This window comes from Astyanax mexicanus, chromosome 2 (genome assembly GCF_023375975.1).
Source record: "Astyanax mexicanus isolate ESR-SI-001 chromosome 2, AstMex3_surface, whole genome shotgun sequence".
In the NCBI taxonomy this organism is placed as follows: domain Eukaryota; kingdom Metazoa; phylum Chordata; class Actinopteri; order Characiformes; family Acestrorhamphidae; genus Astyanax; species Astyanax mexicanus.
This window is the reverse complement of record NC_064409.1, coordinates 36,965,276-36,992,779: the sequence shown is the minus strand read 5'-3', so window position 1 is coordinate 36,992,779 and position 27,504 is coordinate 36,965,276. Positions and strand designations below refer to the sequence as shown.

The following is a 27,504-nucleotide window of genomic DNA, read 5'->3' as shown; positions in this document are numbered from 1 at the left end:
AGAAATCAAAAGAGATAAAGAGAAGGAGAAAAATTTATGTGAGAAAATGCGAGACAGGACGAGAGAGACAGAAAAAAAGAGACAGTAAGAGAGATAGAGGAGAGAAAGAGGTAGGGCGAAGAGAAAACTGTGAGACAAAGAACGAGAGACAGCAGAGAGAAAATGAGAAAAAGAGAGCAGAAACAAAGAAAAAGCAAAGTAAGGGAGAGAGAGTGCTGAAAAGGCTGAGAAAGTAATAGAAAGGAGAGAAAGTTAGAGAGAAAAAGTAAAAGAGTCAAAGTGAAAATTGCAAAGAACACAAAATAATGAGAGAGACAGAGAAAAGAGAACAAGAAACTTGTGACAGAAAATCTAGAAGAGGTTTGGAAAGAAAATCAGAGGCTGACAAAGTGAGAGAGAGAGAGAGAGAGAGAGAGAAAGCAAAAGAGATAAAGAGAAGAAGGTAAAGTGAATATGAGAAAATGAGAACGGCAAAGGGTGAGAGAGAAAGCAACAGGAAAGTGGCAGGAGAGAAAAAGAGAGGGTGAATGAAAAAGAAAAAAGAGCAGAAATGAAGAAAAAGCAGAGTAAGAGAGAGTGTGTGCTGAGAAACCAGACAGAGAAAAAGCAAAAGAGACAAGATAACGACAAGGAGGGAACGTGAATGTGAAAAAATGATAAGAGTCAGAAAAAAGAGAGAGAAAACACGTGAGAGAAAACGTAAGCAAAGAAGAAAGAGATGAATACGTGGTAAAGAGAATCTTTTATGGTTCTCTGAACACTATATTATCAGCTTTGCAGCAACCGTTCACTTTTCTTTAGTGCCAGTTTTAGCATGTTCCCTCTCTTTCAGTGAAGCCTCAGCGTTACTGTAACTACTGTACATACAGGAGTTACTACTGAACTGTACTGGGGGCGAGAGACAGAGACACAGTGAGCAGAAGCGTGAGAGAGAGAGAGAGAGAGACAGAGGGGCATTTAGAGGTGTCAGCATGAAGAGTACATTTGCAGCAGCTTACATAAAACTCCAGCAGTGGTCGACGTCACCATCACTGCATTTGTGTTTCTTCACTGTGCTGCAGCGAGAGACTGTGTGTTCAGAACAATCTCATCTCTAGACCTGCACACACACACACACACACACACACACACCAGCAGCCTCCAGCACCGTGTGCCAAACATGCTCGTAGGATGCGCTAGAGTAACACATGAGCCCACACACTCATCCACCACCCACCCACACACACACACACACACACACACACTACCACGTCCACACAGGCTCGATACTGAGCGAACACAGCACCACTCGCAGAATGAAAACATTACTGCACACACACACACTCACACATTCACAAACACACACACACCTAGTCCTCACACAAAGCTAAAAACATCAGTATTCAGCGCATTCTTAGGTCCTAAAGAAAGTCATTTATCTTGGTGAAGGCTCAGTGTACGTGATGGTCGAAGCTGAAAAACACTGTAACAATACAGCATACCGTACTGTATCATTCAGTACCAGCCTCTCACAGATCTCACACAATCTGCATGAGTATCGAACATTTAAATACTGATTATACCATAGTTAGTTCCGACCCTGCAATGTGATTGGTTGAGAGGCGTTTTATGAGTGACATTATCAGCCGGTAATGCACTGTAACCGAAGCTCTCCATGAATGACTCCACCACATACAGTGTACGTTATCAGCGGAAAGGGACAGAAAGTTGTTGTGCTGTATCACTAGACCCACTGGACCCATGCACCTTTATTTTGTGTATTTTATTTTCGTAGTAACATGCTTTTGGTGTCTACTTAATTCCTGTTCAGGTGCCTGTTCTAAGGCTCCAGCTTTTGGGCAGGTGAAACATAAAGCACACAGGAGCAGATGAGACACTCACTCACAAAATAAAATAAGCAAAATAAAGGAGCTTGGTCCAGTGGGTCTAGTGGAACAGAACAACAATGCTCTGCCACCGTACGTTATCAGCGTAGCTACCCATGTACGCCATGCACGCTTGACATAAGAGTCTCTTAAAGGGACAGTGTACACATAACTAAATACTGGCCGTTACGATGCAGTTCTTTCAATCCAAACAGCGCAGCTACAAACAGAGCAGCAATGGAACTATTTTAACTTGCAGAGTTTTTATAACCAAACAGATCATATTTTTCTCGTCCTTTTTAACTCAAAATCTTTCAATAAACAATAAGCGATAATGAAAATGTGGAAAAAATGGAATAATACACTCGAGGTTCGTGCCTGCGGCCTCGTGCCTACGACTGCAGCACAGCAAAATGCACTGTAACCCATGTACGGCTTTTATGTAGTCCAAGCAGATCTACTGCAATAGCGATGCCATGTGTAGGTTTTCTAAATATTCAGAGATATACGCCTTTATATACATTATTTCGACTTTTTATTTTATGCCATTAATGCCATTATGACATTTATTTTATGGCATTAAACATAGCCTTTTGCATCGTAAGTGTTTTTAATCACTGGGGTCTTTGTTAAATAAAGATATATTTGGACAAGATTCAATTTACATGAAGTCACAAGTGCCGAGTTGTCTTGTTAGGGGCATCACTGTGACTTTATTTCTGTCCAAATTGACCCCTCTAAAAAAAAAAGACAGAAATTACCTACTGTTTTTCACAGCAGTGGTCCGACAAATTTAGTCCTATCCCAATTTACATCTCTGTGATTTTCTAGGCAGATGTCGTTTCCCGCTAAAACAGGCTTCTGGCCACAGCTGTGTGTTTTATTTCCAACATGTAAATGTTCAGAAATGTGGAGCAAAAATGTAATCAAATAATTGTTGGAATTCGTCTTCTTCTTAAACAGAAATCATTTTTTGCATTCTTTAGGCTTGATTTGGGGTGTGTCAATGTGTCAGTGTGGCATGCACTAATTAACTTCATTAATCATGGGTGTTGGTTGCAATTAAGAGCCAGGTGCACTCTGACTTTGGCAGATTAGTATTTTAATGGGGCAGCACTTCACGCTGTGAATGTTATAAAGGTGAAGGTGTTTGGTTTATTAATGATGTAAAAGTTGGGTTTGTGCACTATTGCATGTCCTTGTGTGTGTAAGAAGCGAGGTGTACGTGCACTTGAGCGTGCACAGCATGCCTGCATTGCCAAGAAAGCAATGAACAACTAACTGGTGACAGGGTTCAAACCAGTCAGTGTCGAACCTGTGTTTTCCATTGCAATGATAACATGATACGCCAGAAATTTACCTCCAGACCACCATGCCCATCAGCGTAGGTGTATTCATAAGCTCTGTCAAAACAATGCAGGTGCAAGATGTAAAAATAGACTGTAGCATAATCGGAGGCATGTGTTAGTCTTCACCCCCCTAATGTTGAGGCATTACCAGTGATAGTAGGAGTGCAGCTGAGTGGGCGGGGTAGTTTGCCTAGTAAATTGGAGGAAAAAAGTGGATGATAAAAAACAAGAGACCACTAAGAAGGGTGAGTTTCTTGATTTTACCAAATTGGAAACCTCTGAAATATAATCAAGAGGAAGATAATTGATCACCAACCATCAAACTAAGCTTAACTGCTTGATTTTTTGCACCAGGAGTGGCATAAAGTTATCCAAAAGCAGTGTGTAAGACTGGTGGAGGAGAACATGCCAAGATGCATGAAAACTGTGATTAAAAACCAGGGTTTTTCCACAATTTTTTTTTCTGAACTCTTAAAACTGATTAGAACTGATTTAGAAACTGAAGTGGTCTCTTATTTTTTTTCCAGAGCTGTATATATATAAATGCAAATCCAATATTCAATCAAAAAGCTGTATACAAGCTTAAATTAGAAAAACACAAATAATCTGGAGCTGGACCATTGTTGATGCCTCAAAAAATGTGGAACAATTTATTTACGTATAAATGACAAATGCAAAACCATAAGGATTTCACTATTATTATGTTAAATGCTCTAAAATGCTGATTGCATTGAGAAATAGTGAATTCTGCATATGGATCCACCTTTACTTGGCACAGTCCTGAGCTTGGGAAAGGAAAGAGGAAGTGCGAGAGGAAAAGACAGAGTAATAAAATATGTGTGTGTGTGTGTGTGTGTATCCATTACCCAGTGTGTGTGTTGAATAAACCTGCTGTGTTAACGAAGGCAGTAGCCATCTGCTGGAGTGGGGAGAGACAATCTGCAATCTGTGCTTTTGGAGAGGTGATGGAGGAGGTAATGAACACAAGAACACAACACAAAGGACATGAAAACTCCTAACATACACACACACACACACACACACACACGTGCGTCACAGATTTGAATCACCCTTACTTCACGCAAGTGGTCTCTATGGTAACTAGTGCTAGCAGTCATGGCAACAGGCTAACAGTTATCAGAAAAAAGAGCTAAACTATTATTACTGGCTTGATGACTTTTGGCCGCCTACCATTAGGACCCCGGTGACGCCATCACATCCTCACTGGATGCATTTGGTCGAACACACTGACCTACTGCATTTCAACAGCGCCGTGCAAACGCTGGCTAATGCAGAGCTATTGACTTAATTCCCATCAGCGAGACGCCATAATCATGCTGCAATCATGCTAATCGAGTGAGATGAGTATTAATAAACAATCTGTTAGTAGTAATGTAAATTACGGGCTTGCGAATGTGAATTATAGGGTTGCGTCCCAATCGACAGAAACAAAGTATGAATTCTAGTGATGCTACAGTCGTCTGTTCTTGGTCAGGAGCCAACAGAGCACAGGTATTTACATGATCTGGACGGAAATGTATTGGAGTAAGTCCAGTTATCAATATATTCCTCCAATCTCAATACCCAACCAGTTAATAAATACCTTAAAAAGTGTGTGATGAGATGAGTCAGATTTGAGGTAAAACCTGCAGAAGGATGGATTATACAAAGTGAGTTCAGGGACCATTGGCTTAATTTCTCTCTTCTGTCCATCTACAGCAAACATCTACTGTCAGTTATGGGCATCTTTCATTAACCTTTTTTTCTTAAGAACGACCCATTTTTACACCAGGAGTAAATACTGCTCTGAATTGCTGCAACTCATAAGAGCCCAGACCCATTTCTAAATGTTAATACCAATTGTAATTTATATTTTTAACCAATTTAGATTGGTTCATACAATAATATTTTATAGCTTGCATTTTAACATGTTGTTCTAGACATCAGTTTAGAACTAGTTCTATAAAACACAAAATCTTTAGATCAACACATTAATGGTTAAATGGTTGGATCAGACCTGTAAAAGCTAAAATACACTTTCAAATTGAGTTAGCTTTATCTCCAGCACTAACCCAGCACTCCTACATTCTTTACATGAGGTCAGATTAACAAACACACATTTACACACATACTATTATGCTGTTATGCTCTCAGAATGTTGAGTATACCTTAGTTAGGGGCTTTATGAGATTAAACGAGTGAGAAAGTGTTATAAGAAACACATTTTAAAGGGTCTGTGGCACGTGGATGCTTCAACATGTGCTGTTAAAGAGAAATACAATTGACTGAAAAGAGAAAAGTCGTATATAGAGCTGCACCAAATAATAATTTAAGTCTGTCTATGAAAATGTAAGTATTTTCTCTCATATTCACATTCATTACTCAGATAGAAGTATAGATACTAGAATTTGAAATACTTCTGTAGAAGGTAAAGTATCAAGTATCAAGTATCTTTTTATTCAAGTAAAAGTAAAAGTATAAAAGTACTGGATTTAAAACTACTTAAAGTATAAAAGTAAAAGTGACAAAAGCTTAGACTGTGCCACAGAAGCCTATACTGCACTACCTCCTCCTCTCAAAAACAAAGCCATAATGTCCATAAAGTTATATTAAAATGCTCATTGAAAATGAATGTAATTTAGAACAATGTAAATATATTATAAAAGCTTAGTTGGACATTTGGCTTGAGTTTCTGTACAGATCATCTTCATACTAGGCTACATGCATCTGCTATGTTCTTGCTGGAGTGTGCAGGTGTGATGGATAGAGTATAAACCAATAGGTGTCGGAATGGTAAATGTTTATAGTTCTCATCCAATCATAGAGTTTTTTAAGCTGAGAAGCTGGAATGTAAACCATCTTAAACTAAATAGGAGTAATGAGGCTATTTTTCGTCTAAAGATAACAAAAAAAACATTACATGTTGTTACTTGACACCTCTGGTTTATCTCTGGTAAAGTTGGGTTTGGGTAGCTCCATTTAAGAGATAGTAGTTCTGCACTTGCACAGACACAACACACAGTAAGGCTACAGAAAGGATGTTCCAGGTATATCTATGATATTTGCTTCTTTGCATCCAGGTGTGTCTCAATGGGGGATATGCTACTGTCATCATCATTATCTTAAATGTCTGCCCACAGCTAAATACTGTAGATTCCACTCCACCCAGTTCTGCAATGAGGCTGCAATAGATGTATATACATGTCGAAAAATTGGTGTCTGGTATGATTATAACCGCATAACTGAAGCTAAGGCTACAAAAACAATGATTCTGACCATAACCATCACCACCACAAGTCCACACCGAACCATATACACCAACCGGCCCACTGTCACAACTGTAATTTTGATACTACACCAAAACAAAGTGCTCTAACACACAGCCAGCCTTAGTTACTACTTTAACCATGACATTGTAGGTGTATGCTAGTTATGAGGCCTATTTACTGCATGTGAATACTCTAGATACAACAAACTAGAAGATATTCTAGGAGACGTTCACACTGCAGTAACTGCTAATGCTTTATGCTCCCAGCAGAACAAACACATTCTGTCATTAGTGATGTGACAGAAGAGAATAAAGTAGAAATAAACGGAGGTCAGGTCACAGAGAGCTGGAACATGCTGCTATAGCACAGCTACTGTAGCCGCTGTCGGAGAAAACAGATCGTTCTGATTCACGTTTGAGAACAAGAAGTGACGGTTTGTACCGTGCTGATAGGACCACATGCTGGTTCAGCAGCACTGAAAGTGATTCAGCTTGTTCCAGAGACGGAAGGTGGAATTAACAACCTGTACTGTGTGGCCTGATCTTTGAGAAAAAAGGGCAATCACGCTTCCTGCAAGAGTAGACACTTTCTGTAACACTCTGTAATAGTTGTTAGTTGGAATATCTAGAAATATAATATACAATGTACAGTGGTGTAAAAAAAGTGTTTGCCCCCTTTATGAGTTTTTATTTTTTTGCATGTTTGTTACTCATAAGTGTTTCAGATTATTAAATGAATTTAAATATTAGTCAAAGAAAACACAAGTAAACATGAAGTGCACTTTTTAAATTAGACTGGTTACAAATTATAAATTATTACTGGTTGGGCCGCCCTTAGCAGCAGCAACAACTGCAATCAAGCGTTTGCGGTAACTTCCAATTAGTTTTTTACAGCGCTGTGGAGGAATATTGGTCCTATTTTCTTCGCAGAATTTTTGCAATTTTCTTTTACATTAGAGGGTTTTCGAGCATGAACTGCCTTTTTAAGCTCATGCCACATCATCTCAACAGAATTCAGGTCAGAAGTTTGACTAGGTCATGAACAAATGGGCGGACTTTCTCCTTTTTTGGACTTTTTGGTAGACAGATGAATTCATGGTTCCATGCAAAACAGCCCCAGACCATTACACTACCACCACCATGTTTTACTGTAGTTATAATGTTTTTTTTCTGGTGTTACTTTTACGCCAGGTGTAATGGGACACACACCTTATATATTATATAAATTATAATTCTTGTGTTATAGCATGTTCATAAGTTAATTCTAAGAACATAACAAGTCATTACAGCCGTATTACCAAGTTATAATGAGTTATAACTGCATTTATAATGCCTTCTAAATACAGAATTCATAGAAAGTGTTACCAAATCTTCAAAAAAAAAAGAAAGATTTTATTCCAATTTCATTTGGAGCATTTTAATGGTCCATCCATGATGACACATGTTTGACACAGTGTAAAAAACAACAGCTTTTTTCAAATTCTGTGTCTGATTTTGTCTATAAAGATGTCTCTCTAAAACTAGCATAACCACAGAACATTACAGAAGGAACGATCAAGAAAAGATCAAGATCAGGACTATTAACAGGACAGGAGGGTGTTAACTCATTTTTGACATGAAAGGTCTGAGTAGTTGAAATTTTAAGCAGATGCATTTCTCATATAGTCACAGGCATTATTTCATGAATAATATTTTTTTACTATTAAGTGAGCACACAATACAATTAGCTGTGCTTTTGCCTATCTACATGACTATCCACAGCTATAGTGTAATGTTTATACCCTCCAGCCACTGCTGCAAACAATGTGCAGAAGGTAATTTTACAAAAATCCAACAGAAAATAACATTCCACCCTATTTTAGCCCTCCCTCCAAAACCTGCCTCCACTCTCACACACACATGCACACTGTTTGACTTATTATTTCAGAGAGTGTTTAAGAAAGAAGGGCAAACAGTGATGGGAGGTGGTCTCGCAAATCTCTCGGTCGCTTTAAAGGTGTGGATTTTGAAGAAACCCCCATAATTATAAATAAACACAAATAAACAACTCAGCTGCATCAACTGACATGTAAATGAATGTTACAATTAATCAAATCAAATCCAAATCAAAATGACTATTTAGTTTCAATTAAACATATTCATACACACATAACATTATGTGATGTTGAAGATGTTAGTTAAATAATTTAGCATACAAAAAAATCTCAATAAAGAGAAAAAACAAGCCAGAAAATTACCTGCGTCTATACAGAAATCTTTGGGTCAGCCTCTTGCTTTTCTGTTCATTTCTTGAGTAGTCCAAAATATTGTGAACCAAGTAACTCCCTTACTTGCAACTAAATATGTGTGTGTGTGTGTGTGTGTGTGTGTGTGTGTGTGTAGAGCCATATGGCACGTGTGGGCAGGTCGTGAGGAAGCTAGGTAGGTACGTAGGTACATAGACAGGAACTTGAGCCATCCAATCATTTTATTTGTTCCAAAATTTCCAGTTTCTATTTTTTATTTTTATTTATTAAAAAAGGAGCATTTTTATTGCTATCAGAATGCAAAGTATTTGCAAATATTTATATATTAAAATATATTACGAACAAAGCCTTCATCTTTTTTTTGGTCGTCAGTATTTTTTTTTAATTGTCAGTTAATGAAGATGCCAACTCTTATCTTATTATCAAAAATGGTCTTACATATCAAATACATTTTAAAAGCATGATACTGAAGATGGGAATTCCCATATCTGGACAAAATTAGTGGATACAGTTCGTGTGAGAATGCAAACAGTTTGAGCTCCACTATAAACACACAGGAAATCTCTCTCTCTCTCTCTCTCTCTCTCTCTCTCTCTCTCTCTCTCTCTCTCTCTCACACACACACACACACACACAGGTCCTCACATGTGTGGAATGCCAGTAAACCTTTGCCGAAAAACCAGAAGCTCACACACACCCCAACACACCCTCTCTTTGATGTTTGGACAGCAGCTTTGTGCTTTTCTCCTCAATAAAACATCTGAACTCCTCCAGACTCACAGCTCTGCTCTCACCAAAATCTTCCCCCGTTTCTCATGCAAAAATAACACCCCTAAAAGCCCTCCGTCCCAAAAGCCCTTCCATCAAAGAGCCCCCCTAATTCCTGCCTTTCCCTCAGCTCTATCAGCCCGTCCTCACAGGTCTGCAGCTCTTCCTCTGCTCCTCAGAGCTTTACACTGAGATCACAGCAGCTCTGAGATGAGGAGCACTAGAGCCATCTAGTGGAGAGCTGTGGTTAAGGGAGGTCTGGCGCTCTGAGAGCAGTGGGAGTTTTAGAGCTCAGGGCTCATCACTCACTCTGCTCGTCTTCCTCCGCTGGGGAAATCCTGCTCCACACTCAGACCCACCACCAGCTTTTGGGGAGGCGCGAATTTGTTTCATTTCGCAGCAGCCGAGTCCACTGAGCCACAATCTGATACCACCCAGGAGATCCCGTGTGTGGTCTGCTTTCTCCTTCCAGTCTCTCTCAGTGCTCAACACTTCTTAACAGCTTGGCAAAAATCTCATTTACGCAAATTCACAAACTCCTTTACCTAGAATGGGTTCACTCAGCCCAAACATGTTTTGTATTTTTAAGCCTTTTTTTTTTTGCCTTGAAGCTAAAATCTACTCCAACACTACTCTACACTTCATGTAGCAAAGCAAACAAGTAAAGTCAGTATAGCAGTCTTGTATATGCAGAAATACAGAACAGTACATTAAAGTTTAGATTCTCTGCACAAAAAAATCAAGATTTCCCACCACATTCTTTGGGACTTGTTGGGTAGAGCTTAGATTCTCTGCCTGAACCTGCCCGATTTACCGGGTCGGGCTCAAGAACATAATCTATTGTTATTTAGATTTTGTATAAAGCTATGGCCTGATAATCACAGTATAGCAAAGTAACAAATCAAATTGTGTTTTGAAGTTTTTGTGCACATTGCATACTCCACCTGTCCATATTACGCACTTGACTTGCAGCGCTGTGCTGCACAGTGCATAGCCTTATTACTGTTTTTGCACTTAAACTATAAGCTCAATATTTAAATATATATATTTTTTATTCTTAAACCATGTTAAATTATATTAGATTATAGATCATTCTTGTAGCCTAATTTACAGATGATTAGGTCTGTGGATCATTGTTCGAATTGTTCATTCCATTGTTTTAATCTTTCTGAGGTCTGTTTTTAATAAACATTTTTTTTCTTAAATAATAGGTCTATGCTTCTTCAGTGTTGCAATGTTAAATAACCTCAATCTAAACAGATTTTGCTTATTCGAATATTTGGAAAATGTTTTTTTAAAAAGCTCAGTTTTAATGCTCTACTTACTCAAAAAATGCCAGGTTTAAATTTGTCTCCGGCTCTAAATGACAGTGTATGGGTTGGGGCGGGCTCGGACAGAATGTGCACAGGCTCTGGCCCGGCCGGACTGGATATTTTGGGCTCAATCTAAATCCTACCGTTGAGTCGGGCTCAAGAAAATGATCTGTGATATAGTTCTACATTTTTACTTAACTTCCTGAGACCTTGACTTTTGCCTGGTGTGCATTTTAATTCTCCAAGCTATTTGGGATTATTTGGGATTGAGTGTAATGTTGTCATGTGACCACTAGATGGTACAGGCAGTGTCTCCATATTTGGCCAAAGGGTCAACTTTTTGAAAAAGTTATTATGGTGCAGAGAAACAGAAATATAATGTCCCCATATGAGGATGCAGAGTCTCAAAATGTTCAAAATTAGTATTAGTAATTATAGGAGACAGAACAATTGATTCCCTGGTTGGGCAAGCATATCACTTTACACCAACAAGAGTCCTTGGGCAAGATTCCCTGCAACACATTTATATAACCATGTACAAGGATTGATTGTGGGCCCAATTTTTGCGATCTATAGACACAAATTGGAAACTGCTGAATTGTGCAACTCTATTTAGGCCATGTCAGTGTTTGTTTGGTACCATGTGGACGCAAAAGATATACATTGCACGGCTCAAAAAGCACAAAAGGCATTAACTAATTCTCTTTATTAATGATGGGTGTGATTTGGCAGCGTAACCTGCTGGTTCACACTGTAAAGGTGCATGAGCAGATCACTTACGGGCACAGCAATGTTATTTTATTTTGCATTCTGTTTATTGTGGTTGTAAAAGTTCTGTTTGCGCACTGCAGACCACAAGTGTTGAGCATGTGTGCAGTGCACCTGTGTTGCCAAGATAGAAATGAACATCCGACGATTAACTGTAGTCAGGGTTTTCAGTCAGTGGTGCACCTGTGTTTTCCGCTGCCAAGATAGCGATACGCCTAAAATTTACTTGAACACACACCTCCAGACCACCACACCAATTGGTGTAGATATGTTCTTTGCACTATTGCAATTTAAACAACTCAGGCCCAAGGTGTGAAAATGTTTGACTGTTCGCAGGACGTAAGGTAGCAATAAGCATTGCAATGCACTTTGCACAGGGTGTAAGATAGAGCGCCTAAATCAAATATCATAAATGTAATAAAATGTAATAATTTTAACGCTTTCTTTCGAGTGTTCCTTATATTATAGAAAAATAATGAATAGACAAAAAAAAAGCCATGAGTCAGGTCTGTCTTATTATGAAGCTGTGAGCGTGAAAGCAAGCTCCGTGTTTAACATCATCATTACCATACTGACTGCATCTCATTCACGTTCAGCATTACCCTCCTTCCTTCCTACTCCCCTTCCCTCAAAGGAGATCAGCACTGATACTTCAGAGAAGGTCACAGGAGTGACACTGTGGTATTTTAATAATCCCCACACAAATACAAATCTATTTAACCGCACCCTTGCCACAGAGCAGAATTAATTAACTGATCAGATAAAACAGAAGCCCTGCTTTCATGTCAAACCCCTTCAGGTCAAACAGTAGGAAGATTTAACCCTTAGAAGTCACACTTAATACTGACGATAACTAAAGCATTCTGAAATAATAGCCCACTGAATGCAATAGACTGAGTGCATTTTAACATTTCAAACAATAATACTTCTTTGTTTGTAAGTAGAAGAGGAAGATCTTTAAGATAATTATTAAGAATCATATTATTGTCCTGTACTGTCCTGTGTTTTAGTCCCTCTGTGATGGAAAAAAGAAGATGTATGCGCTTCTTATTGTTGTAGTGTTGTAGTGGATGTGGAATAGGGATGCATCAATATAATTTTTTCCAACTGAGTATGAGTTTCCAATACTGATACCAATTTCTACTTACAATTAAGACTCAGGAGCATTATTTAATAGTGCACTTGTTAGTGTGTAAAGTAGTGAAATGCAACCGTTCATTTGTTAATTTTGAGATTTGTTGTGAGAGTCACATTATATACACACTTTTTTTACTTTTCCAAACAAGCATATTTGAAATACATTAAGAAATTATGCTTTATGCAAAAAAAAAAAAATGAGATTAATTTTACACTGTGGACATACAGGTCTGGAAAAAAATTAAGAGATGACTTCAGTTTCTGAATATTTTTTTCTGATTTTGCTATTTATATGTTTATGTTTGAGTAAAATGAACATTGTTGTTTTATTCTAGAAACTAGAGACAACATTTCTCCTAAAGTCAAAATAAATATATTGTCATTTAGAGCATGCATTTACAAAAATGAGAAATGGCTGAAATAACAAAAAATATGTTAAGCTTTCAGATCTCAAATAATTCATAACGTTTTAAGAGTTCAGAAATCAATATTTGGTGGAATAACTGCATTTTGGCATGTTCTCCTCCACCAGTCTTACACACTGCTTTTGAATAACTTTATTCCACTCCTGGTGCACAAATTCAAGCAGTTCAGATTGGTTTAATGGCTTGTGATCATCCATCTTCATCTTGATTATATTCCAGAGATTGTTCAATTTAATAAAATTAAAGAAACTCATTACCTTCAAGTGGTCGCTTATTTTTTCCAGAGCTGTATGTCAATTTCCCCAGCATTATCATGTGATGTCAGGATCACAACAGCCAATCGATTAGACTTTCAGGGAACACACAGGGAGCTAGACCATCTACACAGACAGGGTAGCACACATTGCCTCACAACAAGGTCAAATTTAGCATATCCAGTTTAACCACTATGTGTGTTTTTGGAAGGTGGGAACAATCCAGAATACCAATAAATTAGAAATAGAAATAGAATTAGGTTTGGCATGGTGGTGCTGCATCTCACTTAGTCTATGGGCCTGGGATTTTTGGTTTGATCCATGCTCTAGCTGGTCTAGCTTTTGTTCTCCCTGTGTGGGTTTCCTTTGGATGCCCAGAGTTTTCCCCTTAAAAAAGGCACATGGTAGATGGACTGTTTTTTTTTTGTTAATTGGTCTCCTAGGGTGAGTGTGTGAGCAAATGAGTGTGTGTGTGGTGCATTGTGGTGGACTGGCACTCTGTCTAGGGGTATTTCTGCCTTGATTCCATTGATTTCAGGTAGGCTCTGGAACTGAGTCGCAACATTGACCAGAGAGAAGTTGGTAATATTATCCAATAATAGAACAAGAGATCAACAATACATAGCGCATAACCATACCCCTCACCCATATGAACGGGCCAATGGAAAAACTCTCTCAGAGCTGGAGGAAGAAACTTTTGGAAGAAACCAAGACTCCTAGTGGGGACCCATCCTCCTGTGGTCAGACTGCTCATATATTATTGAAGGAAAAAAAGGAGGTAAACGGCTAAAGGTGGTATTGATTATAACAGTTCCAAATAGTCTGAGTCCATTTAAACTTTAATGAAGTCTGTAGTGTACACTGACAGGAGGAGGAGGGGCAGCTGGTTTGATGAGGTAGGAGAAGCAAAAAGTTGATTATAAGATGATTATATTAGTGTTCTTTTACATTATTACTTACAATACATGTTTTATCTATTGCTCAATAACTAATTAATTATTCTATAGGAAAGGTATTTAGGTATAACATGTATCTATTGTTCATTAACTAATTAATTATTATATAGGAAAGGGTTTTCAGGTGTTACATGTTCTATATATTGCTCAATAACTAATTAATTACTCTATAGGAAAGGTTTTCAGGTGTTACATGTTCTATATATTGCTCAATAACTAATTAATTACTCTATAGGGAAGGGTTTTCAGGTGTTACATGTTCTATATATTGCTTAATAACTAATTAATTATTATATAAGAAAGGTTTTCAGGTATTACATGTTCTATATATTGCTCAATAACTAATTAATTATTATATAGGAAAGATTTTCAGGTATTATATGTTTATCTATTGCTAATTAACTATTATATATGAAATGTTTTCAGTTAAGCTCTTGGTGATTGTGTAGGCCGTGCATGTGTTGCACAGCTCCATGGGACTAAGGTTGTGTTTTTGATCCCCACTCTGGTCACTTTAGGTCTTTAGGCAGAGACTTTATAGACTACTTTTCCCAGAATGCACAAATCCATTAACCAGAATTTCAGGATTATTTACACCAGTTTCTTGTTTATTCTTTGTATAAATACCCATTTGTTTTGTACATGCCTTTGCAAAGTATTGCCAACAGACTCGTCTGTGTAGCTTGCCTGTGTATAGGTCACTCTTGTTGTTTTTGTTGTGTTTTTTTCTGACTGTTCTGGGTTTGACCTTTACCAATGTTACACGGTTCTCCTCTGCCTTGCTCATGTCTGTTTTCCTGTTGCTTCAGTTCCTCTGGCTACTCCAGTTTTCTCTCACCTATTAAAAACTACATGAGGGAGGAGGATTGGCTCTGCTAAGTTCCCTCTAGGTGTAAGTGAATGTTTGAGTGTGGTATCCTGTGTGTGATGGACCCACTGCAACCCTGAGCAGAAAGAAGTGGATAAGAAGATGGATGGATCTCAGTTATTGTTGTTATTAAAATGCTGCACAGCAGTGCTGCACTCTCTCTGCCTCTCATCATCACAAACGACAAACATCCTGTTCTCCTGCCTGTCTCACTGTTCTGTTTCTCGCTTCTCACTTCTTTCCCCATGATACAAACATCTTTCACACCCATACACACACACACACGCACGCTCTTTTTCACATAAAACCACAAAATACACATCTCCTGCTTGTCCAATTTTCCTAACACTGCCTTAGCAACTATATCTCCCTCTGTGTGTGTGTGTGTGTTGGTAATTTGCAGAATTTGCAGTACAGATTGCTGTCGGCTGAGCTCAGGGACAGAGCTTCTCTCTGATGTGCGCTGAGTTCATACACTCATTAGAAGAAAATTCACAATGTCCCTACAGTGACCTGCATCACCCTTCACACACACACACACACACACACACACACACACACACACACACACACACACACACACACACACACACACACACACACACACACACACACACACAAGAGATAAAGAAATTGAAAGACAGATAGAGAGAGTGTGAGATGAAGAAATTAAGAGAAAGAAAGAAAGAAACCAAACCAATCAAGAGACACCAAGAGAACAAGACAGTGAGAGAGAGAGCAAAATCTGTGTGTGTATATGAGAGAGAAAGACATGAAGAGAGAGAGACATGAAGAAAGAGGGAGAGAGAGAGAGAGACATGAAGAGAGGGAAAGAGAGAGATGAAGAGACAGAGGGGGAGAGAGAGAGACATTAAGAGAGAGAAATAAAGAATTATAGGGAAAGACAGAAATCAAGAGAGACAGAACAAAACAGTGAGTGAGAGTAAGACTGTGTGTGAAGTGTGTGAAGTGAAAAGTAAGAATCGAGGAGAAATCGAGAGAGAAATATACAGAAAGGAAGAGAGATATAAAAAGAGAGAGAGAATTAAATCGAGAGAAAGAACAAAAAGGAATGAAAAAGAAAGACAGAAATCAAGAGAGACAGAGTGAACAAAACAGTAAGCAGCAGCAAGACTCTGTGTTTGTTTACATTACATTACATTACATTACATTACATTACATTACATTACATTACATTACATTACATTTGGCAGACGCTTTTGTCCAAAGCGACTTACAATAGTGAAGTACAGAAATAATAGAAGGTAAAACATCTTTAGATAGGGCATAAAGGAGGTTAAAGGGACATAATAGGATAGAGGAGTGAGGGAGGGGAAGAAGGAAATGAGGTTAAAAGTAGTTAGAGTTTGTTAGAAGAGCTGTCTTCAGGAGTCTCTTAAAGATAGCGAGAGATTCTCCTGATCTGGTAGTGGAAGGTAGTTTGTTCCAGCATTGGGGGACTCTGTATGAGAACAGTCTGGATTTGGGCTTTGTGTGAATGTTTGTTTGGTAAAGTGAGGCGATGTTCATTGGAGGAGCGCAGCGGCCGGGAGGTAGCGTAAGCCTTCAGGAGTGATCAGTGCAGGTAGGAAGGAGCTGTTCTGTCATCACCTTGTAGGCGATTGTAAGAGCTTTGAATTTGATGCGAGAATCAACTGGTAGCCAATGGAGCTCAATGAGCAGCGGGGTGACATGTGCCCGTTTTGGCTGGTTGAAGACCAGACGTGCTGCTGCATTCTGGTTAATTTGGAGTTGGGTGGCCTGTTGCGTCAGAAACTATCAAATTTTGCTGATGTTGTAAAGCGCAAAGCGACAGGATCGAGCAACTGAGGCCACATGGTGCGTGATGAATAACACCCAGGTTCCTAGCAACCTTTGTCGGTGAGAGAGAGAGAGAGTCGATGGTTATAGAGAACTTGTGTTGAAGGGATGGTTTAGCTGGTATAAGCAGAAGTTCAGTCTTTGAGAGATTTAGTTGAAGGTGATGCTCCTTCATCCAAGAGGATATGTCAGAGAGACACTGCGATATCCGTGCAGAGATTGAGTTATCTTCAGGTGAGAACGACAGGTATAGCTGGGTGTCATCAGCAAAGCAATGGTAGGAAAAGCCATGTGAGTGGATAACCTGACCTAGAGAGGCAGTGTATATTGTGTGTGAGAGAGAGAGAGAGAGAGAAAGAGAAAGAGAGAGAGAGAGAGTAAACCTAGTCTTAAAGTCAGTGTGTAAAAGTGAAGATGGTCTGTTCCTTAATTGGGTTGTGTGTGCAGTTCTTCACACTACAGTAACCACAGCTCATATTCAACCAGCTACTGCTCACTGCTCATTACACACACACACACACACACACACACACACTCCAACCAAACATACACACAGCACGGTGTGTGTGACAGAGCCTGTGAGTGTGGAGATGTGTCATTAGGAGAGAGCAGCACCCATATTAAACAGTCAGCACTAATAAAGCTGTGTGAAGCCGAGCAAAGCCGTGTATTACTTAAGCATGACGCCGGAGGGGAACATAAAACCACACATAAAACACACACACACACACACTAGTGATACTATGATTAGAGCTTTTAATGGAACTCTGCAGTGTAAACATCAAGAGTAATCATACTACTGCAATAACAAAAAAAATAATACCAATAACAATAACATTTATGAGCATTAGAAATTAAATTTTTCTTCTTTTTATTATTTTTATTATGTATGAAAACTTTAGTCTGAAGTTACAGTTTCCTTTCAAACTGATCTTTGGTTCCCCAAAAAATATTGTCATGGAAATCTAATTTAAGTAATCAGGCTTCACCCTAAACACTCTCAACCAGTAAAGATTTATCTTAAGACTAAGATGCTTTTTAAAGTGGCTGATATTTTAATTCCACTGTATTTGTTGACAAATGTGTTGATTTCCAATAGAGCACATAAACTCAAATAATGCATGTTTTTATATCCATTTACTCAGCAAAAAAATAAAAATGGAAACTTTACAGGATGAAGAATTTTTTTTTTCATTAAGTCAATGTAAAAAAATAAAATTCAATTAAATTTTGTCATTTTGGAGCAATATTATTGGTTGATTTATCATAACGTTTGCATACAATGTAAATAACATCTGCAAGATTCAAATAATGTAAAATAATTACGGTACTATTGTTTTCTTTTTGACAACAATAATAAAAACCATGAGGTGTATCCATGGCAATTGTTTTTTTTGCTGTGTTTTACTTTATGATTTGACTGATTGTCTTGCACACACCTTAAATGTTGTGTTTTTCATTATTTTAAAATGTTCTGCATTGCAGATTAATACTTAAGTTATGCAAACTATAAAGAAAACCTATAGAATTATTATATGAAAAAATGTGTTAAACAAACCAGAATATATATATTTTTATTTTATATTTTTTCAAAGGAGCACCGCTTGTTTAGATGACAGCTTTCAAATCTTGGATCTGGATTTTCTTAGTCAGTTTTATGAGGAAGAGTCACCTGGAATGGATTTCAGTTAACAGCTGTGCTGAACTTGTCAAGTGTTAATTACCTCAATTCCTTGCCTCTTAATGTGTTTGAGAGCATCAGTTGTAAAGTTGTGAAGAGGTAGGGTTGATATACAGTGAAGAGCCCTATTTTAGTGATGTTTTAATCCACATAATGGCAAAAACTACTCAATTAAGTAAAGATTTATACAGAAATATCCTCAAGTGCAGTCGCAGAGATCATCAAAAACACCAGGACCGGCCCAGGAAATAAAGAGCAAGAGATACCTCTGTTACACAGGATAAGTTCCGCAGAGTTTACAGCCTCAGAAACCACAAGTTAACAGCTCCCCAGGTAAGAACACCTGAATGCTTCACAGAGTATTTTAGTTTTTTTTTTTTTACTTTTAAAGTTAATACATGATGCGTTATGTGTTCCTTCATAGTCTGGACAACTTCAATATTAATTTATAATGTAGGTCAAAAAAAAGTAAATGAAAACTTTGGGTACCACTTTAAAATAAGACTACCTTTATAAAGGGTTTAGGTTGTAAATGCTTTAAAAATCATTAATAATCAGTTAGTGGTGGAATGATTAAATTTGGGAGTTAAATGGTTAAACTGATGTTGACTGATGAAGAATATGGAGATGGAGAAGCAAGTTGAGTTAGATGGAGAAAACAAAGTAAGTTGAATATCTGACAAGATCTAAAGTTAAACAATATAGATGGGTGTGGGTTCACTATTTGGCAAACAACTGGTCATTGTTTCCATTTTCTACGTATGTGTTATAACTGATTATTAATGATTTTTAAGGCATTTACAACCTAATTAGTAACCATTAATAAACGTGTAAGCCATTTATAAACCATTTATAAAGGTAGTCTTATTTTAAAGTGGTACCAAACTTTGAATGAGAAGGTGTGTCCAAACTTTTGACTGATATCTTAATTTCTAACCAAAGAGTCTTCAGTATATTTTTGTCCGGCACACGATTTTGAATTTGTTTAAATTTATTTTTATTTTTTTTTAAGATAATGAGCAGTATACAGTACAACATACACATTTATAATAACCTATTTTCTTCCGTTTTAGGTCTCATCTTTTTTTGAATTACTTTTAATGGTATACAACAATAACATTTTCAATTTAATATTAAATAATTGATTTACAGGAACCATGAGAGTTCCTGTAATATTTGAAATATGTTTATTAATATTACAGTAATTACATAAACTGGCATCATTTCTTTACTGATAAGATGATACAAACACTATACACTAATACTCATAAATTAAGCACATATTCCGCATTCTCAATTATGCAAATACACAGCAAAGCATGAACACACACACACACTGACAATAAACTTCATATTTGACTCCTTGCTGCCCTCTTGTGGCAACGGCTGTATTACATCCCACTGCACCAGTCCATGGGCTACTTTAAACAGAGCGTGGGTGGTTTTGTGAGATGAAATCACAACCCACGTCATTATATAATTCTATCTCTCTCTCTATCTCCCTCTCTCTCTCTCTCTCTCTCTCTCTCTCTCTCTATCTCTCTTTTTCTCTCTCTCTCTCATCAGCATGGCCCTGAGAGCAGCATTCAGGCTCTAGGCTGCAGTAATTGCAGTTGGATATGGAGACCGGAGAATATATGAGACCAAACTGACATGTGTGTGTGTGTGTGTGTGTCATAGAGCATGTCACACCATATACCAAACACTCCTCCCTGTTATCATCATCATCATCATCATCATCATCATCATCATCATCATCATCATCACATAACCTCCCTCTCTGATCAAACACAGCCGCTGATCGACACTCACGGAACGCAGTTAGACAGCGCACAACCGGCACTGCTGCTCTTTTCCTCACAGCTATTCAGTAAGAGCACCAGTGTAAATTAGCTCCTGTGGAGCTCATAAGAATGCACTTTTCCCAGAGTGAGAGCGTTTAGCACTGCTGATTTCATTGTGCAAAATCAATTTCATTACTCAGAATTCTATTTTCCACAGAAAAACAAGAACAGCCTGTGAGCGGCTGGAACGATGCTGTTGTTGGACAGGAGGACAATTTTGTTCCAACTATTATTAAAGCCCACAATGTATATCTGCATAAATCTACATGCAATGTGGATTGATATGAGACATATCATAGTAAGACTGGACTAGTTTATGGAATAAAAGAAACTAACCAAACAAATTGCATAGGATCATGTAGAATTTAACTCACCAAACCTCATCTGTGTGCTTAAACTGTAGTCATATTTGCTTATGTTGCCACATTGAATGCCACAGTGACAATACACGTGTGAATAATCAGCCTAGGAGTAGCATTTATGAATCTTTGTGTCCTACTACAGTTTGTTGCTCTGTAAAAAAACGTTTGCTAAAGAGCTAACAAAAAAAATTCTTATTAAAAAAGGCATATTGTGCAACATTTTTCAGGTAATCAATGTGTTTCATACTGTTTTAGATGATTAAATCTGGGCCAGAACAAAGCGATTGAAGGTTCTCTCGATAGGCCTTTATTTATTAATTAATTTAACAGTAGCCAAAACAACCTTACAGCGTTATGCTACCACCACCATGCTTAACTGTTACTGGGGTTAAACGCCTCATTATGAATTCAGGCCAACTTCCATCCATAAATGCAATGACTTAAAGACACAAGGTACATAACGCAAGACTGGACAACTGGGGCAAAAATACTGAAAACATTAATGTAGATATTTTCAAATCTTAACTGCAGTGGATCACCAGGATATTTTGGTGCAACACATTTTAAACCTATATTCAGATTATTATGATCATACAGTGCTTTTAGATATCAAACCTATAAAAATAGTCACTTTCTGACTATTGACAGGAAATCTATGGGGCTTGATGTCTGAACAAAGAGAAAGAGGATCTTTGGTCTAACTCACAGAAATCGCAAAGTGATCTGCAAAGATTTGCTGTGATGAGACTGAGAAAACCAAAAGAAGCAGGACAAAGACCACGCCCAGAACATGTTTTGAAACTTCTGGACTAGATAACAACCAGCACATACATGAATAACAACTGTAAGACAGACTATAAAGGAGAAGCATTTCAGGACTCACGTTGATGAGCTCAATTTCCCAGATCTTCTTCACCAGCTCCATGGACGTGTAGCCGTTAATGAGGAAGGACTTGGTGTAGTCTCCAAGCTCCAGAGACTCCAGCCACTCAGCCACTGAGGTGGGGTTATTACCATCATAACCTATAGGCCGCACCTGAAACAGGAATAAATAGATGGTGTCATACAGAGTCTCATCAGCAATATAACACAGAGCTCTGCAGCCCATCATAAAGATCAGGTCACATGATTGAGGCCTTAATTACACCATTAGCAGAGATTCAGTACTGGCTTTATGGGTTTAATCATGATCCAGTTTAATTATTTTTTCCGTTAATACCAGCTGTGGAGGTTATGAGCTTCAGCAGTGGACTCGAGCCAAGAATGCCGAGTTCCATCAAATTCACATCAAAACAGGAGAGAATCGAGTGATAATAGAACATCAGAGTAGCTTTAATTTTTTTGCATATCAGGTGCTGAGACGAGCTGTTTTCAGACAAAATCAAAACAACCACTACTGTGGTGCTGTCAGGAATTAAGCTTACACTATCACTGTCAAGAATATTGCTCTGATATAGGTTAAAGTATAGAGTATTAATACCCCTTGAACTTTTTCAAATTACAACCACAAACATAAAAATATTTTATTGGAATGTGAAAGACCAACACAAAGTGGTGTACAATTGTGAAAGAAAATTATGCATGATTCAAAATAAAAAACTAAAAAAATGTGCAGTGTGCAAAAGTATTTAGCCCCCCCCCCCTCCCCCCCCGAGTCTCTACCAGCTTTGTACATCTAGTGACTGCATTTTTGCTCATTCTTCTTTGCAAAACAGCTCAAGCTCAGTCAGATCAGATGGAGAGCATTTGTGAACGGCAGTTTTGAGATATTGCCGACAGATAGTTCTCGACTGGGTTTAGGTCAGGAATTTGACTGGGTCATATCTTACAGTTTTTCTCCATTGGTTTGGCTCATTTCTTGAAACTGAGATGACATTATCAAAATAACATGGACAAATCCCCAAACTAACTTGCGGTTCCTCACAACAGAATGGCATTTCTCATTGCTTTCATCACATTTCAAATGCTTTATACATGTCTCAAGCACTTAGTACATCTTTGCAAATGGTTATGTACAAGTAGCCTACACTTAACACAATCATCCTACATTTAGTACATTTTCCAAAAGAATGCATCTAGTTGGTCTATCCCAATTGGTTGGTTCTCAGTGTAATGGTTGTTCTCTCCAAAACATGTCAGCACAATTTCATCGTATAAGTCATCATCTGCAGAATAGTCTGCTCAAATGTCAAAATGAGTTAAGAAATTGTATTACAATACAGAACACATATTTTGGAACATTTCATAAATTCATGACAATCAGGTGAGTAGGTAACAGGTGAAAGCAGGTTTTGACGAGGAGGAGTGTCTCACATTACAGGTGACCAATCCATCAGTTTGTTACCTGACAGGTGTTGTCTATGATTTTGAATGCTGGCATTGATGTATATATATACAGCTTGGCCTGGTGCTTGTACTTTTATGCTACTTCTGTGATGATATAACAGGCGATCAGTGTAGAGGATGGCTCAGGCATTCTTCCCAAGGTGCATTGCTAAAGAACACATCAGATGCGATGTTGATGAGAATTTGTGGCCAAACAGCAGTGAATGGATGGCCAGAAAGATGACCAGGAGAGAGAGAGGGGAGTGACACAGAGTATTCAGAATTTTACTGTATTGCATTTGTGATGCTTGACTGTTTTTTCATAGACTGTGTATAGCTGGACAGAGCATCGTCTCTCAAAAGTGAAGCCACCCCAGGTCGGGCGCCCCCTGCTGTTCGGTTTCAGAAAGCTGTGTAACTCCACCCATCCCCATAGGTTTCAATGGCAAAACAGACAATTTTCAATCACGTTTTTGTTCTAATATACTGTAATTATACCTCCATTATTTAAATGCAGCAGCTAGTGAAACCTCTGATTATTTTGTCAAATTTTTATTTCCCCACAGAATTCATTTTTAAAACGTTATTCAGCTCTATTCAAAACGGTGTAGTTATTGTATGGGTGGGACCAATAACAGACCATTAGCTCTGCTTCGCTCTGCAGTCTGTGACGGCGAGGCAGCCCTCAGGGGCGGGGTTATTTAAATGAGTAGGCTGTCTCTCCACAGTCTTTCTCCCTCCTCTGGTCTCTACTGCGCAGAATCGGGTGTCAGGATCACCAACATGGAGGAAGATTTTGGCTTCATTTTCATTAAATGAATGGGAACGGCGACACAGCGTCCATCTTTTTTACAGTCTCTGTTTTTTTTTACATACTGTAATGTATTTTGTTTTGTTTTTGCAGGTTTTTGTATTTTGTATACATAGTATATTTGATACATTTTCCTTAGTATTTTCTTTTCTTTTCTACCTACAGTAATGTGTAAAGACGTGTAGTGTGAAAATTGTATTCCTTCAGCTAGACCTCTGCCAAAAAGACAAAACATCTAAGCATTTTGACTTGCAGTACTTACACAATGCCAAAGGGACAATGCATTATGGGGACACTGATGATTTGTGTGAGAAAGGAAATTAGTTTTGACACATGGGTAAACTGTTTTTGGAGCGATATGACCATTTGATGAGGATCCATGTAGTTTTGCTGCACCGTCCAGTTTATTTTGACAGGAGGACAAAATGAATGAAAATGTGCCAAAGCAATTGAGAAGGATCTATGCCATTTTTATGGTACTGACTATTTATATGGGAGAGGGACTTCATTTTGAAGCAAGAATGAACGTTTTGTGAGACATATGACATTTTGCTGGTTATCTGAAGTGTTGCGAAGAACTGTAAGTCTGTTTGGCTAATTTACCTTATAGTTATAGGAATGTCATCTCAGTTTCAAGAAATGAGCCAAACCAATTGAGAAAAACTGTAATACATGAATATGATTCGTTTTAAACTATGCCATTGTAGCTCTGGCTTTATGTTTAGGATCGTTGTCCTGCTGGAAGTTGAAGTCTTTTGCAGATTCCAACAGGTTTTCTTCCAGGATTGCCCTGTTTTTAACTCCATGCATCTTCCCATCAACTCTGACCATCTTGCTGTCCCTGCTGAAGAGAAGCAGCCCCAGAGCATGATGCTGCCACCACCATGTTTCACAGTGGGGATGGTGTGTTCAGAGTGATGTGCAGTATTAATTCTCTGCCACACATAGCGTTTTGCATTTTGGCCAAAAAGTTTAATTTTTGTCTCAACTGAACAAAGCACCTTTTTCCACATGTTAGCTCAACATGCAAACGGTACTTTTTAATGTTTTCTTTTAACAATAGCTTTCTTCTTGACACTCTTTCATAAAGACCACATTTGTGCAGGGCACGACTAATAGTTGTCCTCTGGACAGATTCCCCCACCTGAGCTGTGGATCTCTGCAGTTCATCCAGAGTCACTAATGGCCTCTCTGCTGCATCTCTGATCAGTGCTCTCCTTGTTCGGCCTGTAAGTTTAGGTGGACGATGGCCTTGTCTTGGTAGGTTTACAGTTGTGCCATACTTTTTCTATTTCTGGATAATGAATTGAACAGTGTTCTGTGAGATATTCAAAGCTTGGGAATTTTTTTATAGCCTAAGCCTGCTTTAAACTTCTACACAACCTTATTAAACACAGGTGTAGGTTTTTTAGTCATTAGGAGTGATTAGGTAACTTCTGAATGCAATTGTTTGCACACAGAGAAAAGGGGAATGAATTCTTTTGCACACTACACTTATCACTTTTTTATTTGTAAAACTCATGCATGATATTCTTTTCACTTCATAACTGTGTAACACCTTGTGTTGCTCTTTTACATTAAATTCCAATAAAATATATTGATGTTTGTGGTTGTTATGTGACAAAATACGGAAAAATTCAAGGGGTATGAATACTTTTTCAAGAAACTGTTATTCCATTACATTAAATTATTAAATACATATGAATGTGTATACATTCTCCACCTGTACACCAGAAAATATACAGTCTCCACCTGTACACCAGCAAATATACAGTCTCTCCCTTCACGATAGCATCTATACATCTCCAACTGTACTGTACATGGACCTGTATACAGTCTCCACCTAAACTCCAACAAGTCTATATTCCCCACCTGTAAACCAGCACATGTATTGACCACCTGAAAAGCAGCAAATATATTCCTGATCTTTAAACTAAGAAATATATTCACCACCTATAAACAATCAAATATATTCACCACCTGTAAAACAGCAAATATATTCCCCATCTGTAAAGCAACAAATAAACGTATGACCTGTACACCAGCAAATATACACTCTTTAACTGTATACCAGCAAATATACAGTCTGCACCTGTACACCATCAAAAATTCTGTCTCCACCTGTACAACAGCAAATATATTCTTTATCTGTACACCAACAAATATACACTCTTTACCTGTATACCAGTAAATATACAGTCTGCGCCTGTACACCAGCAAAAATGCAGTCTCCACCTGTACACCAGCAAATATAGTCTTTACATATACACCAGCAAATATAAAGTCTCCACCTGTACACCAGCAAATATACCATATCCACCTGTACACCAGCAAATATACAGTCTCCACCTGTACACCAGCAAATATACCATATCCACCTGTACACCAGCAAATATAGAGTCTCCACATGTACACCAGCAATTAGTCTCCACCTGTACACCAAGAAATATACCATATCCACCTGTACACCAGCAAATATAGTCTTTACATATACACCAGCAAATATACAGTCTCCACCTGTACACCAGCAAATATACAGTCTCCACCTGTACACCAGCAAATATACAATATCCACCTGTACACCAGCAAATATACTGTTTCCACCTGTACATCAGCACCATCAATTTTACTGTCTTCAACAGTAAATCAGCACCTCCTGTTCTGCTGTCTCCACCTGAACACTAGCAAATATACAGTCTTCACCTGTACACCAGCACATATACAGTCTTCACCTAGACACAAGCAAATTTACAATCTACACCTGTGCACCAGGAAACATACAGTCTTCACCTATACACAAGCAAATATACAGTCTCCACCTGTACACTAGCAAATATACAGTCTACACCTGTGCACCAGGAAATATACATCTCTACACCTATACACCAGCAAATATACAGTCTCCACCTGTACACTAGCAAATATACAGTCTCCACCTGTACACTAGCAAATATACAGTCTACACCTGTGCACCAGGAAATATACAGTCTTCACCTGAACACCAGCAATTATACAGTCTCCACCTGTACACCAGAAAATATACAGTCTCCACCTGTACACCAGCAAATATACAGTCTCTCCCTTCACAATAGCATCTATACATCTCCAACTGTACTGTACATGGACCTGTATACAGTCTCCACCTAAACTCCAACAAGTCTATATTCCCCACCTGTAAACCAGCACATGTATTGACCACCTGAAAAGCAGCAAATATATTCCTGATCTTTAAACTAACAAATATATTCACCACCTATAAACAATCAAATATATTCACCACCTGTAAAACAGCAAATATATTCCACATCTGTAAAGCAACAAATAAATGTATGACCTGTACACCAGCAAATATACACTCTTTAACTGTATACCAGCAAATATACAGTCTGCACCTGTACACCATCAAAAATTCTGTCTCCACCTGTACAACAGCAAATATATTC

The 27,504-nt window shown here is 38.1% G+C and overlaps 1 protein-coding gene across 8 annotated transcripts in view; it reads right to left on the bottom strand.

Annotated features, from left to right (window-relative positions):
• Positions 1 to 27,504, bottom strand: part of anks1b (ankyrin repeat and sterile alpha motif domain containing 1B) — a 441,679-nt gene that overhangs the window by 62,243 nt on the left and 351,932 nt on the right. For all 8 annotated transcript variants that reach the window (XM_049474291.1, XM_049474289.1, XM_049474290.1 and 5 more), the window contains one exon: positions 21,809 to 21,961. In XM_049474291.1, the coding sequence (XP_049330248.1) occupies positions 21,809 to 21,961 (153 nt within the window). The remainder of the gene's footprint in view (positions 1 to 21,808; positions 21,962 to 27,504) is intronic.